The sequence below is a fragment of the Coturnix japonica genome, chromosome 1, assembly GCF_054131305.1.
Source record: "Coturnix japonica strain WE chromosome 1, WE-NBRP24, whole genome shotgun sequence".
NCBI classification, from domain to species: domain Eukaryota; kingdom Metazoa; phylum Chordata; class Aves; order Galliformes; family Phasianidae; genus Coturnix; species Coturnix japonica.
In genome coordinates this window covers 52,177,273-52,199,364 of record NC_140663.1, presented here as the reverse complement: position 1 = coordinate 52,199,364, position 22,092 = coordinate 52,177,273, and the positions used below count along the sequence as shown (strand labels likewise).

General features: G+C 48.7%; 1 protein-coding gene across 3 annotated transcripts; it reads left to right on the top strand.

Moving 5' to 3' along the window:
• Positions 1-344: 344 nt before the first annotated feature.
• CSNK1E (casein kinase 1 epsilon) lies at positions 345-21,936 on the top strand. 3 transcript variants are annotated; one of them, XM_085519624.1, is made up of 11 exons: positions 345-384; positions 4,128-4,215; positions 9,965-10,075; positions 10,238-10,386; positions 11,065-11,293; positions 16,694-16,864; positions 18,421-18,569; positions 19,075-19,267; positions 19,372-19,511; positions 19,834-19,899; positions 20,431-21,936. In XM_085519624.1, the coding sequence occupies exons 2-10, from the start codon at positions 4,140-4,142 to the stop codon at positions 19,864-19,866; spliced, it is 1,251 nt and encodes a 416-aa protein (XP_085375750.1). In that variant the 5' UTR covers positions 345-384; positions 4,128-4,139; the 3' UTR covers positions 19,867-19,899; positions 20,431-21,936. The 3 variants fall into 3 exon arrangements, with proteins under 3 accessions (XP_085375750.1, XP_015718539.1, XP_015718546.1); XM_015863053.2 differs by lacking the exon at positions 345-384 and adding an exon at positions 404-607; XM_015863060.3 differs by lacking the exon at positions 345-384 and adding an exon at positions 732-895.
• Positions 21,937-22,092: the final 156 nt, after the last annotated feature.

Sequence of the window (22,092 nt, the reverse complement as noted above, 5' to 3'; positions counted from 1 at the left end):
ACCCTCACACCACAGGATGCGACCCTGTAACCCCCATCCCAACAGAGCCCACCATCTTGGTGGTGTAGGTCTCCCCGATGAAGCAAACTGTGGGGCTGCACACACAAAACTCGATTATATCTCACTTTCCAGAGCCAGAGAACACCATTGCTTGAGCAAATGGGGCGGCCGTGGGGCTCTCGCTCCCCACAGCCGAGCACTGACAGGTGAGAGCCCGGGGGGAAACATCTAAAGGGCCAGGCCCGGGCTGAGCGAGCGGCGGATGGAGGAGCGGTTGTGCCTTTAACGGCGGGCGGGCGGGAGGAGGAGGAGGAGGAGGAGGGAGGGCCGGGGCTGCGCTGGGTGACATCAGTGGGTTTGGCTCCGGGGCTCAATGGAAACTGGGTGAGCGCCGGGCTGTGCCGAGCACACGCCGGCTGGAGGGGACGGCGAGCGGGCGGGAGGCGGCAGGCAGCGCCGCGCCGCGCTGAGCCTGAGCGAAGGAGGGACGCGCCGGGCACGGCCGCCGCCAGCCCTCCCCAATCCTCCGTCATCCTCCCCGCCGCGGCCGCCTGGGCCCCTGACAGCCGGCGGAGCAGCAGCCCCACACGGCCCCCTTCCCGCCAGGGTGGGTATGGGGGGCGCCCGCCTCCATCTTGGGGCGCAAACCCCGGGGGAAAGGCGGCCCCTCCGGCTCTTTGTGTGCGCGGAGGGAGGGAGGGAGAGAGGGAGGGAGGGAAGGAAGGAGGGGCGGGGGAGGGGAGGGCAGGGCGCGATGCGCCGGGCCGGGGGCAGCGGGGACAAAAGGCCCTTTGTGGGGTGCGGGGAGGGGGTCGCCCCCCATAGCCCCCTTCTTTCTCCCGCTGTCCCTCGGGGCTCTGCGCTCTCGGGGCCCGGCCGTTGTAGGGACGCGGAGGTAGAGCGGAGGGGGGGGTCGGGATCTGGGGGTGACCGCGGTTTGCTCGGGGTGGGGGGCCGGGAAGTTGGCCGCCGTTCGGGGGTGGTCGCTTTGTGTGATCTACCCGGAAAATACAGCCCGGGTAGGGCCGTGTTGTGCCTGTAGGGGGTGGGGGGGTGTCAGGAGACATTTATTTATTATATTCCTTCCTTCCCCCCCCCAATCTTGTTTTTCCTGTTTGTGTCTATTTCTAACGAAAAGGTGGTTTTCAGCGCTTCGCTCTTATTATTTTCTTTCTTTTTTTTCCCCTTCCCATCTGCCAGACCTTCTCCTCTTTGTAAGTGTGAAAGGGGCTCAGGGAGGGGAGGGGGCTGCTCGCTGGCTGGCGTTTCCATCAAAATGCCGTATTTTTTACCTCTTTATCCCGATTGTTTTGTTGTTTCCCCCCTCCTTTTAATTTTGATTATTAAAAACCCGTTTCAGATGACTGTGTTTTGCCAACCCCTTCCTTTATCTCCTACACACACACAAGGAAATAAAAGCCCTGCACAGCCCTTATGGGCACGGCACCCCCCGCGCTCCCACTTCCCCTCTCAGCCTCCATTATGTGGCCGTCAAACTCGGTGCTGTATGGCCTTCGTGTCCCCCCCACTGCCCAGGTGTGGGGCCGAGGTGACGCTCTGCCCTGCGAAATGGCTGGCATCGTACACACAGCCCCGAGACCGGCTCTATCCTGCCTTTATATAATGGCTTTTGTGTATGTACATGGGTATTTTATCTTATATAAAAGGGCCCTGGTGCAAAATGGTGTGTGTGTGTGTGTGTGCGGGGAGCGACACGTAGTATTTGTAGTATGTTGTAGGTGTGAGGTGGATATTAACGTGAGCGCACGCTTTGCTTTGAGGTGGTGGTGTGTTAATCCCGTGTGGAAAATGCAATGGGTGAAGGGACCCACAGCCTTGGGAGCGCTTGTTTTGGCTGGAGGGGTCAGGTCTGCTGGGGTGGGGATGGAGGGGGGGGGGTGTTGAACAAGGCACGGACTTTTAATTGTAAGCATCTATAAATAATACATGGAGTGATGTAATTTTTTAGATATCGCAATATAAATCGTATATGCGAGATCTTCCTTCTGTAATAGTAGACCCGAAGATGAGATAAGGGCAGGAAATGTAGATGGAGCTGTGATGTATGGAGTGGGAGGCAGCCAGCAAATGTGGCGGATGTTGGGACTCCCAGAGCAGTTGCTGCCGGGGGTGTTGTGCCCCCCCCCCATAGCCCAGATCCCCATGGCTGCCCTCCAGCCATCATTCCCCCCCCCCCCTTGTTCCCTAAGCACACTTGTGTTGTGCTGGGGGGGAGATAAGGCAGAGTGACAGCTGTGCGGCCGTGATTTTTCACTCCATTATCCTGCTCCCCTCTCCCACCCCCTCAACCCGGAGCATTTTTTAGATTCCCCTTTGGAGCCTGTTGCTCAATCAGCCAGAAGGGCCACAGCCTGGTTGTGTAGGGAGCCCTCCTTAACCTGGCTCCTTGCTGTCCCACAAGGGTGAGACCAAGGTATGGTGGGACCCTGCTGGGATCTGTGGCTGGGTTGGGGGGCTTGTTGTGATGGTTGGGTTCCTGGGAATGTGGACCTTTGATCTTTGGCTGGCATAGGAGTGCAAGCAAGTTGGATGTATGTTAACGTGGTGATGTGGAACAGCAGGCAGCAGTTGAAAACCATGTCTACTCGCTGTGCCCTCACCCAGGCCTGCTGCCTTCCCACTGTGGCTCCCAAGGCACTGCTTGCATTCCTTGTAGTAAGTCAGAAATAGCCATGGGGCTTTGTGCTCCTCAGATGCACAGAAACACACATGCATAAGTAAATAGAGGTGAGGGAACTCCACCTCGGTGTGCTTTGTGCCTGGTTTCAGGGTTCACAATGTCCCCTGAATGCCTTGATGGGATTATTTTCCCTGCCATCCCTGTAGCTCGTCCCTTCCTCTTCCTGTAATCCCACCTCCTGGGGCAGCTCAGGGTTTATGGTGTGTCCAGAATCCTATAGCTAGGATTATTTTTCGTGTGCATTTCAGAGCCATTTCTTCTGCCCACCTTTGTCTTCTCCTTTGGCGATGCCTCCTTCCCATCTAGCTACAGCAAGGGAAAGTTCCTCTCACCTACTTGTGAAAACATGAATCATTCCTCACCTTTCCTGTCCCCAGCAGACTCTGTGTCTGTGTTCTGTACGCTAATGCTGTGGCATTGCATAAATCAGGAGTGTGGCAAATGCCTCTAAGAGGAGCCGTGCTCATTGGCTTGGTTCCTAGAACAAGTTGGTGTCCGTGGAAGCGGGGAGGGAAGAGGGACCTGACAGAATAGGGGTGTGTGCTGCAGAGGGGTTGGTTGGGGTGGGATGGGGAACAAACCGTGTGGTTGAGAGCCTCCTACCTTCTAGATTTTCTCTGTGGGATGAGTAGGCTGAGCCTGGCTACGTTATTTAATCGGGTGTAGCAGGTCAAAGGGTGAGCTGATCACCTGGGGCAAAAGGCCGGGGGAAGGCTGCAAACAAGCAGCCAGCACACCTGGGTGGGTAGCACAGGCGTGGAGGCTGTTGATCGCATCAGCTGAGGTGCGTGGAGATAAGCAAATGGCCGTCCTCCTCCCAACCTGCCTCTCGCAGAGCTCACTCCTATATGGTGTCTCCTGCTGCCCCAGCCTCTGCCTAGGGGTGGTGGAGACGCTACAGGCAGTCTGCAAGTCTGTCCCAGCCCTTGGTTCTAACACTTTGTTGCAGATGTAGTGCTGGGCCAGAGAGAATTCTTTCTCAAAAGCCATGTGCCTGTCCCTCCTGTTGTCCCATGGGTCTAGGAGTGTCTTGGTGCAGCTTATTTTAGGTTACTGTGAAGGGAGGTGCTCCTTAAAGTGTGAAGCAGTCACCCACTGGCACATTGTTAAGAGAGATTTCTTTCCCCAGCTTCGTGAAGAAGATGGTGAGAAAGAGGTTCAACCTTTCTGCGTTTCCATGTTGGGAACACAGATGATGTTCTTGAGTGGGTTGTGTTCCTGCAGTGTTTCTAACTCATGCTGTTCGTGGACACCTGAGTTTCTGCACAGCAGCTGCATTGAAAGCAAACTACTTTGAGATTTAGGAGCAAGCTCTGGGGCAAGTGCTGGGTGTAGCTGATGGGTTCGTTTTACATTCTTCCATAGGACGCTGGATCAGTTCCATTTTCTGCTCTGACTTTGTGTCTTTTTGCGTTTCTTTTCTCAGCACAACTAAACCATGGAGCTTAGAGTGGGGAACAAATACCGGCTGGGCAGAAAGATTGGCAGTGGTTCATTTGGAGACATTTACTTAGGTGAGTGTCAGTCTGTGTCCTTCCACCTGCGTGGTTGTTTTTCTCAGTTGCATCGTTATTTTTGGTTTGATAAATACATATTTGCCTGTTGATATTTTTAGCACCGTGTAAGATTGGAGATGGTAGAGGTGGGGGGAAGAAAAAAAAGCTGCAAGAAATAGTGCCAGTTGTTGCCCATCTTCTGTGCCATCAGAGGATGGGATGAGCTCTCCTTTGCCTCCCAGATGTTGGAGACGCAGTGACATCTGGTCAAACTGATCTAGATCTGGACTATGGAGAGTGTGTTTGTCATATACCGTGCTCCAGCTCTCCTGTTGACTTTTAGTGAGCTTGGGTGTGTGTGGGTATAAACCCACATGTCAGAGTGGGTGGTGGAAAGGGAGGAGGTGGACTTTCCTCCGTGGCAAAAGGAATGGAGTGGTGGAAGGCTCCGGTGGGAGAGATGGTCCAGCACTTGAAAGAGAGAGGCCTGACACAGGGAGGTGTAAAACAGGTTGGGGAGGAGGCTGTCCTGGCTAAAGTTGTGGGGCCCAGATGTAGTAGATCATGGGTGGGGAAGAATTTAGAGTTATCATCTGGGGTAGCCTCAGCTGGGAGGTGCATGGGGTCGATGGACAAAGCTTATGAATCTCTTGGGTTTTCTATTGTCGCAGCACTTGGGAAGAAGCACCTCCAAGCCAGCACACTGGGGTGTATGTGCATGTATTCCCTGATGATTTGCCCAGTGTTGTTGCTGTTGCAAACTCTGTGGGGCTGGAGGGGCAGGGCTGTCCAGAAGCATGACAGAACCATCCTTGAAGTGCCTTCACCTGTTGTCCACTTTGCACCATGACTACAGGACCTGTAGTCCTCCAAGCCAGTGGAATAGAGCTGTAGACTCTTTCTTGGTGTTTGCACCCTTTCAGTACTTACAGATGGTTATCATATGCTCCTTGACTGTTTGTTTGCTCAGTTGAGTTGTATTTTGCTTCCCGCTACATCCACTGCTCTTCACTGTTGCTGTTCTTCCAATTTTTCCCAGTTTATCCATCTGCTGAGCAGCTTGGAGCCTACACAGCATTTTAGGTGTGGCATTTCCAGCGCTGGGCAGAGAGGGGCTACCCTTGAGCGGTCTGTAACACGATGCCTCTGCATGGGCTGCTTTGGGTCTCCTTGGCTTCCCCCATCACCAACACTGTATCACATTGCAGAGTTGGCCTTAACATGCTGTCAGCTGTATTGTGCGAGGTCTCTTCCAGGTTCTGCTTCATCTCTTTACCCCCCACCCCTCCCTCTGCTGCCTTCATTGAATACCTCTAGTTCAGATTACTTTGCTTCATTTAGTAAATCACCTGTTTTCAACCTCTGGCTTTTATCTCCGGCTCTCTCTTGCTTTATTGTTCTCTCTTGATTGGTGTTGGCAGCTACCCTTGATTAAGTACCCTGTGGGAATCACTGGTAACAGGCTTTGTTGCCACCTTTATCCAGAGCACGAACAAAGGTGATAAATAATGTATTGGGGGTCCCGATTCCACTATGTGATGCCATCACTGCAGCCCTTCCTGCTTGTCACTCCTCTGCAGCCCATTAGTGTCTCAGGTGACAGTGCATGCAACGCCCAGGTTCTAGGGATCAAAGGGTGACAATTTGTTAGCCTGGATGCATAATTTCTGCCTGTGCTTGGGCTCAGAGCCTTCCAGACCCTTCCAAAGCACTGGAAAGTGCTGTGATCTTGCAGAACATCTGGGATATGTGTGGAGAAAGGAGGGAGGCACTGAGTGGGAAGGCCTGATTCTGCATCACATAGCAGGTTGCAGGCATGGAGAAGCAGTGGTTCAAGTGAAGGGGTTGTCCCCTCCTTGCCCATAACTAAGCCACACAAGCATCAAGGAAAGCTCCAGTGCCCAGTATGGGGAACCTCAAGTGACTGGGTTCACTTGAACGTAGTATCAAAGCCCTTGTGATGTGCACTGAGGTGCAGGCCAGCCTGTTTTGAAGCAGTGATAGCAAGACTTGTTGGAGCCAGGGTGACACCCCAGCCTGGAGGAATCAGGCTCACAGTCTGCACTGTTGATTGGGCTCATGCTCTCCTCTCACGGCCTGGTTTGCAGACAGAGACTTATTCACTAGGATTTCTCTCCTGCACCAGATCCACCCCTAGGTTTCCTTCAAGAAGGAGTAGAGATGGAGCAGAGACAAATGAGTTTTGTCTGTATCCGAAGGCTGATTTGGGCTGGATGCTTTATTCCCAGCTTTTTTGGGATATTGGTGCTTCTGTGATTGATGGGTACTGTGTGCTCTACTCCTTGGGATTCCTTTTTGGGTTTCCTGCCAGAAGGAAATGGGAATTTCCACACGGTCACACACAAATGGAGGGTTCGTGATAATCATAATCTGGGGCTCAGATCGTTCAGATAATGGCAATCCATTGCTTTTGTGCTCTACCTTGAGGGTTATGTGTGCCGAGCAGAGTTCCCCTGTGGTGTGTGGATGGGCACTGGGATTGAGATGGCAGCAGGCCTGAACCTGCTCACCTCTGAAAAGGAGAGCAAAACCCAGAGGAGTCACAGGGCCATTGGGGCTGTTGGGAGACAGCTGCTTTGTCAGGGTGTCAGTGAAGGGGCCTGGCTGTGGTGCTGCCTCTGATGCAGATGGCTGGGGTGTACCAGAGGAGCCCTTGGGGTGAGCGGGGAGGAGGGTGATGGAGGGGAAGCTTGTGCTGCAGACAAAGCATGCCGGGACAGGGCTATGGACAGTTCCTGGTTGCAAGCTCCTCCTCAGTGGGAGGGGAGCGATTTCCTTTGTTTCCTGGACTGTTAACTCTCTCTCGCCCTCTGACTTCCCCCATCTGCTCACAGCCCTCCTTTCTTCCACCGCTAAGCTGGTGGTGGGGAGAGCCCGTTGTCCTGCTCAATGCGGAAGGTTTGCTGTATTCAGACACGCAGCGAGGCTTCTGCTCTTAAAATCCTGTTTAGCAGGTGACATCCTCTGTCCCCAGGGCCCCGTTTCAAACAGCTCGTGATGAATGAGTAGTGTTTGTGCAGCCCCCACAGCGGAGCGAGACTGGGGGTGGATGTTAGGAATTATCCCTGATCCTACATGCGTCTCTCAACTGGTTGAAGCTAGGCAAGCTCTGCTGTGTTTGTCTGGGGTTTGTTTTTCAGTCTGGAGAAGGAGCTGTTACTTTTGTTGTTTGTATCTTTTGGAAGATGGTGGCTTAAGGCATTGAACAAAGCATGAGAGAGACCCCTGGCTTTGGATTCTTGCTGTCTGTTAGTTCTTTAAACAAAAAAATGGCCGAGGGAGCAATCTAAAGATACTTGAGGTGGGGGGGCTGGTCTGCAAGCGTGAGGTATGTGCACCCCCAGCGAAGAACCACCCTGTTTTAGGTCTGATTCATCCTCGTTTTACTTTCCTAGGCTGCAGTTTCTGCTTCCTCTGAGAGACTGACACAAGCATTTGGAACCTGTGGGTCTGGAGGCCATGCCAAATGGCGTACTCACATTTTGCAGAATTGAAGCTTTCGTGATGTTTAACACCCCCTCCCACGTGCCCACCTGCACCCCTTCCATTCCCCTGCTTACATATAACATCCCCCCACCTGCAAGCAGCCTTATAAATTGATGCATTGTCATCTTCCTAAGTACACGGGGCAGTGGGGAGATGAGAACCCATTCATCTCGCCACTGTTCAGCTTTGGGGGGGGATAAGGTTCATTGAAAATGCTAACGCTGCCAGAAGTCAACGAGAGTCATTGTTGCTCGTGTGTCAGCAGATGGACTAGGAGAAGGAAAAATCCCCCAGGGGAGGGATGAGGGAGCTGCTGCTGAGGATTTGGAGGAAAATCTTTTCCGAGGCAAGGGAAAGAGAAAGGAAGGAAATGCTTTTGTCTATCTGGGTATCCTGGGTGTTTCCACACTGAATGAGGTCTCACGATTGAACACGAATTTAAAAGGAAGATAACCAGTCTGTGAACACGTTAGTACTGTGGCCTGAGTGCCTTCTGCTGTTCTTTTTTAACCCCTTCCACTCCTGATCTTTGTAAGAAGAGTTCTGTGTGGCGTGAAGAGAATGCACAGGCTTGTTTTGCAGGCCAGCAGGCTTTTAAGTGGAAAATAGCAGCCTTTTCCCAAAGATCACACTTAAACACACAGGTCTAGCAATTGGGATGCCTTTTTTCCCCCTTCTGTTTGCCTGTCTTTGGAGTAAAAGCCCTTATTAAATCCATCCCATTGCTCCTCCTCCTTCCCCTCCCTCTAAGCACCCTAAATAATTCTTCTCCCTCCTTAGTGTTTACAGCCTTCAAATATTTGCAGTCTGTTGTCATGTCCCATTCTTCTTCCCCACCCTTCTTAGTCGTATCTCTTGTCTACATTACATATTTAGCTCTTTTAATCTTCCTTAGTAAATCAATCCCTCTGGGCCCTGATGGTTTTTGTTCCTCTCTTTCAAATTCCTTGCAGCTCGCCTATCTCAACCTGATGCTGTAATATCTAGGTGTCGTCTTGTTGCTAGCAGGGAGCTCTTGGCTAACTCTGTGTACAAGCAGTGCCTGAACCCTCTAGCAGGGGGTGGATCGCCTTTAGTATCCAGAGGGAGAAGGAATCTGGATGCATGAACTTCTCCTTTTTTTGATAGAGCAGCTGCCTTTGTGGACTTTTTGTTAAGACCTTGACTCTTAACACAGGGATTGGGAAGAATGAATTCACCAGACCTACCAAAGTGTGCTATAGGTTCTCTACAAAACATTGTCTTCACCTTGTGGTGCAGTGCTGAGAAGCTGCTCTGAATTAGAGCTACACTTTAATGTGTGTTTGAGTGCAGCTTGTAACAGTTCCTGATACATGGAAGAATTTGTCTGTGTTCCAGGCAGGCACGGGAAGGGGGGAGAGAGAAGCAAGTTTTAAGTGTCATTCCCGTGACCTGCATGCAGATCTTTGTTCTTTCCATTTTAGGATGATGTGAAACATCTGGAATCCTCTCCGCTAATAGGAGGGAAGGATCAGCCTGTTCCTCCTTTGGCAGTGCCTTTTGGGACCAGAGTGCTGGCTTTCGTGCCTGGCAGCTCGCTTCACTTTGAGGGGAAGTGTGTGGGGAGGTGCATTTGTATCATCACAAACTTGCTAGCAGTACCTACAACAAAAGACATATGAGTAGCTTAATTCACTACTGGATTCAGTTTACTTCTTCACGCTTCTAATTTTGGATGTAGCAAATGTTTCTGTATTGGCAAAGGATTAAATAGATTATTAAAATCCTCAGGAGAGAGAGAGAAACTGGAGATTTGTGAACTGTCTGTATTGAGAGCCCGGAGGTAGCTGGGAATGTCAGCAGTGTCTCTTCCTGAACTAATTGGCCCTGTTGAAGTGTGTGGCTTCTAGAACCTGATGTAACCAGTAATTTTACCAAGGAAGATGTACTCTGTATCACTGCCTGGATGGCTGGCTCCTATACAGGAGGCTAAGAATATGGTCAGCTAAAACTTCTACTAGGGATAGTTACTGCTGATACAAATTATCCTCACAAAGTCAGGCACCTGTTGTCCTGGCCTGTCTGTAGGATCTGAGCTAGTCATGTGCCTTCCTCTGTGCTTGTCTCTGCAAATGGCAGTGCTGGAAACATGGTATGAAGTGGCTAAATCTCATTTGTTTTGCAGAGAATAAACCTTCAGATTTACCCAGAAATTTTGGCATCTGCATGGGCCTTGTTATAAGTGTTTAGCTTTAGTGGAGGCCTGCAAAATCTTCCTCTTACTCTCATCTCTATGCAGGAGCCAACATTGCGACTGGTGAAGAGGTGGCTATCAAACTGGAATGTGTCAAAACCAAGCATCCCCAGCTCCACATTGAAAGCAAGTTCTACAAGATGATGCAAGGAGGAGGTGAGATAGGAAGGGAAAAGATGGGGCCGGGGGAGTGGTTGAAAGAGGGAGTTATTCTGGAGGGCCTTTGAAAGAAAATGATTTGGTATTACATAGAAACTTCTCAGCAGGGGATGCAGCAGTTTTCCTCCCTTCTGTGGCTTAATATTCCTTTTTCCCCAGTGGGTATCCCCTCCATTAAGTGGTGTGGAGCAGAGGGGGACTATAACGTGATGGTGATGGAGCTCTTGGGGCCGAGCTTGGAAGATCTCTTCAACTTCTGTTCCCGCAAATTTAGTCTCAAGACAGTTCTGCTCCTGGCAGACCAGATGGTGAGTTTCCTCTGAAGCATTTGTGCCTTCTCTCCTTTTCCATACCTCCCCCCCTTCCCCTCTGCTCAAAAAATGCGACATCTCAGGCTTTTTCATTTAGCAGCAAGTAGATGCCAGGTTTTTCTTTCTTGATGAAGGCCTGAATCCTGTGCGCTGCTGGGTGTTTCTGGTTTCTGTCCCTCCTTCCTTCCTCTTTTGCTCACCCTCACATCTGTATGTGTGTTACATGCATAGATGCTTTTACTTGTGTGGTAAATGACTGACACTGCTACCCATCTTGAATAAACAGTGCATGCCCTGGGCTTAGGACCCTTCTAGATCCTCTCCTTTCCCAGCCTGGCTAGGTTTGAAAGCTGACTGCTGTCAGTCCTGGTGCTCAAAATTTTAATTCATAGAAGGGCAATTCCCATACCTCCTTGTGGTGCTAACAATGACCTTTCCAGGCTGAGGACTGATGGTGTGTGAGGTTTAAATCTGTTTCCAGATACTGTTGCCTCCAGGGGGTGGGGAGGGTCGTCCTTGTCTTTGGCTGCCATCTCTGGTATTCTCTGCAAAGGATACCTTTCCCTTCTTTAATAGGGTAGGGTATCTTTTTAATACATGCAGCTACAATGAGGATACTTTCATATCTATCACTTTTTTTTAATTTGATTTTATTTTTTTCTTGTCCCCTTTCAGATTAGCCGTATTGAGTACATTCATTCCAAGAACTTCATCCACCGGGATGTGAAGCCAGACAACTTCCTTATGGGGCTTGGTAAAAAAGGCAACCTAGTATACATCATTGATTTTGGTTTGGCCAAGAAGTACCGAGATGCCCGGACCCACCAGCACATACCTTACCGGGAAAACAAGAATCTGACTGGCACAGCTCGTTATGCTTCTATCAACACCCACCTGGGAATCGGTGAGCCTGCTGTTGCCCCTTGATGGGGCTTTCCATGGGACATAACGTGTACCTTGCAGGGAGGTGGCACGCCTTCTCCTGAAGGTTGCAATGCCACATTTGGGGTTTGAGTTGTCACAAAAGCCAGCATGGGCCAGAAAGCAGGTGCTAGCTGGCTACTGGGTTCTATGCCTGGCTCTTCTACTGACATGTATGGAGATCATAGGCAAATAATTTGTCATGTCTTCATCAACTCTTCTGTCTTCTGTGGCCCTCTGAGCTCCTGAAAGCAGAAATTGTATACTGGACTGTTCATGTGCTGCCTAGTGCTGCAGAACCCTACTTCAGCAGTGAGGCTGTGACCTCCTCGACTTCACTGCCACTAACTTTGCCTCATACAAACGCCCACATTTTGTAACAGTGAGGACTGGCTTTTGTTGAGGCCTTCAAAATCTGTGGGTTTTTGAACCACGCTGTCCCATTCACCTCTGAGAGTAAACGTGAGGCAGCTGTAGGGAAGCAGGGCTCTGTGCTTGGTGCCTGAGGCTATTGTAACGCTGATGGTTCAGGCAGGTGTTACCCTGGTGATGGGCATCATTACAGGCTTTGCACGTACCCCACACAGCCAGGGCACTTTAAACCTCCTGAAGTCACCCAAGCTTGTCCTGAGAGTGAGCCCCAATGCACAACACCTGGTTGATGTGGGGAGCAGAGATTAAATCCTCCTGCAGTTTTCTCTTCCATTCCCTGACTGGGTACCTACTTCTCTCTGTGACTTCTTTGTCCCCAGTGTGAGAGTTTCATAGTTACCACGGGGTTCCTTCTGAACAGGCTGACTTTGTTCTGCTACTGGTTGACAAACCTGATGAGCAGAAAAATTGAAACCACCTTGCCTGTTGATTCAGGAACACAGCTCGCTTGCAGCTCCGTTTGCTTTTGGGATGCCTTCTGAAATGTGTAAGCTGGGAATTTGAAAATCACAGCAGAGAAGTCAAACATCTTAAACTAACAGTCTCCGCAAGAGTTTGGATCTTAATATTCCTAAGGAAAACTTTCAGTTCTCCCCTCTTGACTCTGGATTCTTGAGAAAACATATGCAAGACTTGACCTGCAGAAAATAGAGCAATTTCCCCCTGTCTTCCTTCCTTATTACTATATAACTGTATACCAAAAATGCTTTATTTATATCAAAATAAGGAGTGTTGTGTGTTGAGTGTGGGCTATGATCTCCTGACCTCTTTCACATAGCAAAAATAGTTCTTGCAGCGTTCTCCAAGTTGGTCTTGTATTTTAGCTTGACCTGCTTATATATAACTGACTCTCCATTGAATTCTTGGTCAAGATTTCTACAGCCATGGTAACTGCCACAAGGAGACATGCACAAAATAATTCTTACTGCTATGTCTGTCCATTTTTATTTTTCATGTGTGCCTTCCCTGTCTGAGCTGAACACGAGATGCTGAATGTCTGGTTGTGAGCTTTTTTTGTTTTGTTTAAGGAATTTATTATTCATCTGACCCCTAACTTAGCCCTTTGCTACTGGTGGTTGGCTTGTGTATCGGGGTGAACAAACAGTGTCTGAGTGCTAATCCGAGGGCAAACTGCATAGGACATCAATCTGAGTGTAGCAGTCGCTTGCTCTCTTCGTGCCCTTTGCTTCTGAAATGCTGGGTGTGAGTTGCTCAGTGCAACAGGTCTCAGGTACGTTATCTCCATGCTGCAGATAGTTGCCCTGAACCGTATAAAGGCTTCATGGTTTGCCTGGAGCAAAGGGGATGGAGTGTCATAGTTGCAGTTGAATTTCCTGTTTCTCAAGACCTTGCCACAGGATAAATGGCAGACATGTTTGTGAGTTAGAAACATTGCCATGGGAACCATCACCGATTTTTATTTTTTTGGTGCTTGTCAGATACTAAATTCTCTGTCATAATGTTCCATTAATGCAGTTTTGGGAGAGGGAAGGAACCAGGTGCTGGGGTATTCATGTGACGGGAATAGCAAATGAATAAATGCCTTTATTTGAATGTGCAAGCTAAGGATTGGGCATTCCGATGTCTGGAGGAAACACATTCTTTTCCCAGTGACCAAGGAAAAAGTAGGAGGCGAGATTGGAGAGGGTTTCCATAGTGGGAGACTTGCTGTTTGGGGAGTCAGTGGACTGTGAAGGCTTTGGTTCACGCATTCCAGTCAATTTTCACATGCTCCAGGGATGAGAGTCCCCTGTGCCCTCTGGAACTCATGAGGTCTGAAATAAATACTTATGGGTGCCCAGGAGACAGTCTTGGTGGGCTCTATCTGGATGACAGTAGACTGGGCTGGGATTGGGGGCCACTTTTTCCCTGAACTTGTCTCATAGGCAGCATCAGCGTGGGCTGTACCCATCATCAAGTTCTTCTGCTGACCCTGCTGGCTGCCACCCATTTCTGACTTCTGTGTGCTGCCGTCATGCAGTGGGGAGAGAAAGGGGAAGTGTAGTCCGAGAATGTGCAGCGTCAGGTCTGAGTGTGTAATCAGGAAAGCATTGCTTGGTTAAGGCTGCTTGTAGCCCTAGTGAAGAGCTGTTTTTTAAGGAGGCCTGCATGGGGTCGGCATTGCTTGGGATAGGATTGGAGTGAAAGGAAAGCACTGGCCTGGGGGACTGGGAGGTGCTTTCAGTTGCCAAGAAACTAGTTTGGTCATGAACTTTGCATCCAAGGCAAACAGTCCTGGTTCTGCTTTTGCCCAAGCATGTCTTCATCAGGTAACTTGCCTTCTTGCTGCTCACCTCTGACTTGGCTCCTTCCAAGGAACCTGCTTGGGAACGGGGCTGGGAGTCTCCCCAAGAGTGGGAGGAATCTGGCACCGTATCCCTGTGCCACTCCTAAGCAGGGGGAGATTGCTTGCAGAGTGAGTTGGATTCAAGAGGCTGTGCTGCGTTGTATGGGAAGGTGACCTCATGTTTTGTATTGAAAGGGTTTTTGAGTGAGGATCTGTCTTACGAAAGTCGCAGTCCCCTGTCTCTTGTAGGAAAGCTGAGAAGCTGAACTAAAATGGAGAGAGGAAGCATGATGTGGTGCCGCAGGTTAGGTGCAGGTCATGACTGTAATCCTGCTTCTGAGCTGACTTGCTCTGTGCACCCATTCACATCACTGGTTTTTCTTTTCTCAGTCTGTGGTGTGAGTTGTTTGCCTTCTGCTCAGGGATGCTGTGTGGTTAATCAATTATTACTAAGCTTCTAAAAGTGGAAAGTAATAACGTTAAATAAAATTTCCATAGTGCATTGAGATGAGGGTTTTTTCTAACTCTGATTGCCCTCTTTTGCTGCCCACTGTTACTCAGTATTCTGTGGCTGCTGGTGTATGAGGTCAGGTCAAAAGAAAAGCCATCCCCCCCCCCCCAGAAGAAAACCCTTGAGATGTATGATTCTGAAAATGAAACAAAGGAACGGAATGTGTGAATTTCTTCCCTGTCATCCAAGGTTTAATCCAGGGTCTTGCAGCTGTGGCTACAAGTGAAAGAAATACACAGTGTTCTGAGGTCTGCGTAAGTACTGTTCAGGCAACGTGGCAGCCACAACCCATCATGTTGGTGCTTCAGGCTCTTTTCTGATGTGAATCCCACTAAAATTGTTTTAGTGGACCATGGTGATGAGATGTATCTGAGAAGACTGACTTCAGGGGCACCACACAGGAAGGCATTTATCACACTGCCTTTTAATAATTAGGTATTCTGCTTATGGTTATTTTTCTCTGTCATGTTGCTGTGCTGAAGCACGCATCTTGTACACTGGTGAGCCACCCAATTTAGTTCTGTAACCCATCTCCTTGCCTCCAATAAGGGCTTGTAGCATCCCCCACTGACTGCAGTCTTAGCCTTCTGTCCAGTAAGTTTCTCTGGTTCCTGCTCCAGGCAGGTAATCTGCAATTATGGACTGTTAAAGCTACTGTTTGGGTAAGTTGAGGACTGGCAAATTGCAGGGTCCAGGTTGCCCTCCACACCTGTATTTTCAGGCCCTGGATGTGCATTCTGTGTAGATTGTTATCAAATATCGTTTAGCTTTATTTATTTGATGTGTGATATGTAACACAGGTGCCTGAGAGGGGTGTATGCATGCCAGCCCTCGCCCAAATGCAATACAGCCCATTTCTTTTCCCTCCTTCCTCCATAGCATCTAAGTGTCTCCCAGCCAGTCCTGTAGTTATCTTTGGCAGCAGCCTGATGAGATTAAGAAGCATTAGCCCCTCTAAAGTGGGCAACTTGAGGCAGTGAGTTAGCGAGGTCAAAAAAAGCTGTTACTTCAGCACGTTCAATATAAGATAGCTTGGGGATCAGAGAAGCTTCTTTCTTCTATACTTCTGCCTTGGACCATAGCATTTTATAGTATTCCACATGCTTTGAACTGAAGGTGCTTTCCTCTTAAATATGAGCTGGTGGAATCTCTTTTTCTTTTGCAACTAAGGTCACTTTCTTTTTTTTCCTTCCACCGCCTCCCTTCCCCTCATATTCCTAATTTGCCAAGCCCCCTGATCCACAAAAGCACTAGGAGGGGTGCAGGAGGAAGGAAGGGCCCATGGTGAGTTTTGGAGCTTCTGTGTCAAAACCATCTTGAGCAAATTTTTGGTTTAAAATGGTTTGGTCCTCACAAAGAACAAATTCAGTGTGGGATATTTCTGTTTGGGAAACAAAAGTCTGTGTTTTTATAAAACCACATCTGCAAGTGGATCCTTATAATGGCATGTTAAGGGCAGTCCTTGCCCTGAGTAGAGCTGGTGGTGTCAGTTATATAGTTATTGTTGTTTGGAGGGGAACCTTTTTGGTCAAAGTATTCCTTTTTCTTCCACATCTTGAAAACCTACTGATCCAGAAACTTCCTTGTGCAGTATTACCTAACAATATTACCTGTTAAGCTTCTCTTAACTGTCAGCTCAGCTGTTTATCTGAAGGTCTCAACAGTTCCTTGTTTCTGCCCTGTGTAAAGAATTATCAGCAGGTTTAGTGGAGTACGTGTTTGACAGTGTAGTGTTGGGCTTGTTTCTATGAGCTTTGCCTTTCTATGACTACCTTAGCCATGACTAATCCCTGGGCTGAGTATCATCCTGGGTGGAGAAGTGCAGGTGCCCTTGCTCTGTGACAGGAAAGAGCAAGCATGCAATGCTGCTGTTGTGTGAATTAAGGCTCCTCCAAGTGAGGATATAGGCCAGTCCACTTCGTGAATAGATTATTGTTCTCTTGTGAAGTGCACTTTAACTCTGTGTTATGAACAGGAATTTTTACTGGCTTTAACGAGGGTTTTTAAATGAGGATTTTTCTGTCATTATAGAACCACCAAAGAAGAGAGAGGGAATCTTTCTTTGTTTCTCTGTTTACCTCCAAAGCTGTGAAATTACCAAAGCAGTTCTAGTTGCCACTTACTCCTTGCCCCATGTAACTTTTTCCCTACAGAACAGAGTCGACGTGATGACCTGGAGAGCCTGGGCTATGTGCTCATGTATTTCAACCTGGGCTCACTGCCCTGGCAGGGCCTCAAGGCTGCCACCAAGCGCCAAAAGTACGAGAGGATCAGCGAGAAAAAGATGTCAACGCCCATTGAGGTGCTCTGCAAAGGGTACCCTTGTAAGTGCTATGAGCTTGATGGCTGTTTTGTCTGATGCATGGCTTGCCCTCCTGCTGAAACTTCATAGAGTCTTGAATCGTGAAGGGCATGGCCCTTGAATAATGAAGGCCCAGACCCTGATGTGCTGTTGACAGCAGTGATGAAAAGTGAAATAGACCTTTGATGGTACAGTTCTGGTTCAGAAGTGGGAAACATGCTTTAATGTAGAGCTTTGCCTTTCGTTAGTAAAGGTGTGAGGGTGCTGGAAAGGTTCTTTTAGAATCTCAGAAACATTCTGGAAGGAGGTTGGGCAGTGAGGTGAGAAGTTGTGCAGATGATCCTGAGTTATTCTGGATAATAGGAATTAGGGTCAACCAAGATGAGTTCCAGAAATAGCCAGGTACTGGAGCAGAAAGTGCTATTCACTGTAGTCAAATGTAGAATAATGTATATGAGGGGAGAGCAGAAGGCTCAAACTTCGTGTCACATAGGAACTAGTAAGCTCTGATCTGACAGGTGTCACTCAGCAGTGAGCTGCGCCCATTACAATAGGTGGTTCTGTGAAAGCAGCAGATTTGCACTTAGTGGCTACTGAGGAAAGCGGATCAGGTGTAAAGGATTACTAGAAAGAGAAGGAGCACAAACAGTACACGTAAACCCAAAGCCATCCCACACTCCACTTGCAGTGTGCAGCTCTGGTCCTTCCTCTATTTCAGAATGGGTGCAGTAGGTCTGGAAAAGTTCCGGGAAAGGCCAGAAGGATGATGAGCAATAAGGTGACTTGTACTCTAGCAGCAAATAAGTGAACTGGAATCTGGAAAGGAGATGGTTAGAGAGGAAATAATAGAAGTCTGTATTCTCACTGTGCCTCCAGATTTTTGGATGGGAGCAGATTTCTTTTCCAGTTCAAGAAATGGAGCAGCCAAATGAAGCTGCCAGCTTCAAAACAAAGTTAGGAGTTTCTTCATGCAGACAGTAGGAGACCTGTAGAACTTCTTCCCAGAAGATGTTGTGGATGCTTAAAGTAGAGGTTGGAATTGATGTGGAAGAGAAATCCACTAAGTGTTATTAAACAATTGGAAAGAACACCAAAATCTGGAAGTTCCTGAGCTGAAAACAGGTTGAAACTGGGCTAGTGTCAATAGAAGCATAGATATGCTTGCCCTGGTGTTCCTTTTCGGTAGCTGTCTGCTCCTGACCACAGGCTGCTGGACTAAGAGGACCTCTGGAGTGTATCTCCTATTACACAATTTTTATCCCTTCCAGTCTTTCTAAATGGCATCAGTCATATTCATATCGTACAGGACTGCATTCCTCTCCTTCAGCAGATGCTGTGACTTGCTGCCTCTTGCTTGAAGAAGCAGACAGAAGAGGGATTTGTGAGCATTACCTCTTGTAAAAATACAGATGGCATCTTCTCTGTGGCTAGAGCACTACAACCTCTAGAGTCTGTTTTCCTCCTTCCCCAGCTCTGTGCTTGTGCTGTTGTGATGCAGCACATTGCTGCTGAAAAGCTGTAGTAGATCTCCAGTGGGGCTGGGGAACAGTGTCTAACAAGTGGCTTTGCTCTCTCCAGCTGAGTTCTCGACATACCTCAACTTCTGCCGCTCACTGAGGTTTGATGACAAACCTGACTACTCGTATTTGCGACAGCTCTTCCGCAACCTCTTCCACCGTCAGGGCTTCTCCTACGACTACGTCTTTGACTGGAACATGCTTAAATTTGTGAGTGTGTGTGTGGTGAAAGGGCTGGGTGGGATGGGGATGGCTTTTATGGCATGAAGATGTGGGAGGAAAGTCAGAAACTGCCTGTCATTTGTACTTACTCCCAGTGATCAATTTGGGAAAGGGATCCAGGTGTAGTCAGAGTTGTTCCATAGTGCTAACTGAGGGGATGTAGCTACAGTTCTAGCAGTATATCTGATACAACATGTGAGTCAGTAGATAGATCTCTTGCTGTACAGTTAGAGATCTCCTCTTGGAATGAGCTATACTGGGAGAAAGGACAGAATAGTAGGTTGCAGTAGCAGCTGTAGTACCCTGCGCTTTCATCCGTACTTCTTCCTGGAAGAGAACGAAGGCCCTCTAGATGGAGTGGAAGATGGTGAGAAGAGCTTGTTGACAGGATGGAGCTGTGCTTTCCTGTTGCATTCAGGCACGCTGGATTTTCTGTCTGCTGCTGCTGTCTCTCTTAACTGACAGCCGTGTGGGATTTCTCTCTCTGTCCCAGGGAGCAGCCCGAAATCCTGAGGATATGGATCGGGAACGGCGAGAGCATGAGCGAGAGGAAAGGATGGGACAGCTCCGGGGCTCAGCCACGCGAGCACTGCCCCCTGGCCCACCTGCTGGAGCCACTGGCAACCGTCTTCGCAATGTTGCTGAGCCCATGGCCTCCACCCCCACCTCCCGAATCCAACAGTCCGGTGAGCAGGATGGGAGGGCTGAGGGGAATGTGTGCCACCCCTGTTCATCAACTGGATGCTGTAACTGCTGACTGCCGTTGTCTTGCATTTCTGTGCCTCAACAGGAAACACGTCCCCTAGAGCAATCTCGAGAGTGGACAGGGAGCGGAAGGTCAGCATGAGGTTACATCGAGGAGCTCCTGCCAATGTCTCCTCATCCGACCTCACAGGGAGGCAAGAAGTGTCACGGATTTCAGCATCACAGGTGAGCCCCTGCCTGGACATTCTGCAGAGACTAAGGGCCCTGCAGCAGGTTTTGCCTGATGTTGTTAGAGCTGATGCTTCTGCAGCACACTGGGGAGTGTTCCAGGTCACAGCTTTACTCTTCAGTTGTATGCTTTCTGCAAGCTGTGCCTAGCATGGTCTTGGCTCTGCTTTGCTCAGCTTAAGCTTTCACCTGGTTGTCTTCCAGACCACACTGGTTTGAAGTGAACCTTGGGAAGGGTGATACCTGAGAGAAATGCTTAGCCTCTGTTCTGCTGTTCATGCCCTGTCTTCATCTCTCGCATATTCTTTCTCTTTTGTAGACAAGTGTGCCATTTGATCACCTTGGGAAGTGAGGAGCAATTGCCACTGGACCAGTGTTTGCTTAGGTGAGTGAGTCCCGGTGCCTGGGATCCTGCAAGGAGGGGGTTGCTAAACAAGGGATTAGGTTAAAGCCTTGATGTAACTGTGGGGGGATGGGCATTTCCTTTCCCCTTTGCCTTACTTTGAGGTGTTTTTTGGCTTTGGGAGGAAGAGCAATGTTTGCTGCCAAAGCCCTGGGGATGAATTATCTTGGGTGCGAAAGTAGCTTCTGTTTTTCCTGGAGGGTAGGGAGGGTAGAGAAGGTGTCGGTCTGGGGAGCCATTTTGTTAGTTCTTTATGAATGCTTTTCTGGCATTGTGATGGTGGGGAGGAGTGTGCCGAGCTAGTATTAAAGTATTAAACTTTACACAGCTAAAGAGTATCTCATCTAACTGGACAAGGTAACTGAGGGCTGGCAGGAGAGTAGGAGAAAAGGTGATTTGGTTAGTTCTGCTCCAGTTGGTAGTGAATTTTCTGGGGAGAGCTTTTTTTTTTTGCCTAACCTCCTTTTCTCTTTCTCTCTCTCTTTTCCTTTTTTTTTTTTAATTCATTTCTAGTGTCTTCACTGTATTTTTCTTTCAAAAAACAAAAAACCCCAAAAAAACAAACAACCTGAAAAAAAAAAAAACAAACCCAAAACCCAACAAAATCACACACAAACACACACATGGAAAAACAAACCAACCCAACAAACAACAAGAGATTTTCTTTTTGCCAATGAGGAGTCGAGTTGTGCCCCGTGATGGTGCGAACCATTTCCGAGAGGGTCGCCTGCGTTCCCCCAGTGTGAGCACCTCCAAGGAGCCGACGACGCGGGAGCCGTGCAGAAACACCAGTGTGCAGCTGCCCCCAGCCCACCTGGACCCTTTTGCTGCCTGCCCGTACCCTCTCCTGCTTTTAGTTTCTTCTTTCTCCCCTCCCCTTTGGGTATCTTCTGCTTTGTTATTTTTATTTTATTATTATTTTCAGATCATATGGTTTCTAGCCATATACATTGTAACTTTGCTCTCCTTTTTCTCTGAGGGCAGGGGATCGGGGATAGGGGGGGATTTGCTTCTCTGTTCCGTCTTTTTCAGGAGACTTGTCGGCCGGGAAGGAATCGGATTCCAGCCACACTCAATGATAGAAGTCTGATTTTTATTGTGATAACAGAATTTATTTTCTCAAGCATTAAACAAATTGTAAGCTGTGAGGGGAATGGTGGCAATGGCCTCATCGCTGACTCGGGCTTCCTTTCCTTGGTGGCTTCTCTGCGTCTTGGTTCCAAGTGGGCTCTCCATGCCAAGACATCCAGAGCTGAAGTACAGGGAGATGAGAACCCACTTCCCATCCCTGCAGCGGGGTCTCTTTTAGTCTGGCTGTGCGTGTTTTTTTTTTTCTATTATTATTATTATGTTGTTTTTTTTTTTAATTTGTAATTAATAAACCTGTTTAATTCCTCAGAGAGCGTGAGGAGGAGAGGGCTACACAGAAACCCACAGAGCGGTGGCTCTTGCTCTCTTCTCCCCTCCCGCAGCCCCAATGAGATCCCCCCTCCATGCACAACCCCTTCCCCCCCCCCCCTTCCTTTTACTTTAGTTGTTTTTAACTGTACTTTAGGAATACTCGAGCCGCCCTGTGGCGCTTGGGGGCTCTGAAACACAGCGCTGACCACTGCGACCTGTGGCCTGTAGCAGACACACTGTCACTGGAGTGTGGGGCCCGTGGGTTGTGGGCAGGGCGGGATTGGGGGGTGGGGGGGGTTGGGGTGGGGTAGTCTTTTTGTTGGTCCGTTTTTATCCTTCCTATTTAACACTTTGTTTTTCCTCCCCGTTTATTTTTTTTCCTAATTTATTTACCCCCCCCCCTCTTACTGTCTCTCTCTTTTTTTTAATTAAAGAGCGAAAACTTTTTATTACTTTGTAATTTAAAAAAAAAAAAACACAAAAAAACACAAAACAAACAAAAAAACCTGAAGAACTTTGGGGGGGATTTTGTACTTTTTTCCTGTGTAAATATTGGACTTTTTTGAGCTTTATCGTGGTTGTTAATTTGAAGTAATAAAGTAGAAAATGATAAAGTGACACCAGCATCTGTGCCTCTTTCCTGTCATAGCAGGGAAACGCAGCCTTGCAACAACCCTCCCTATTTTGATTTCCAGGAACGACTATGAGTAGAATTATTGGAACAAATGGAACTAAAACTAAATTGTGTTTCACGAGGGGCTGCGGCCTGGACAG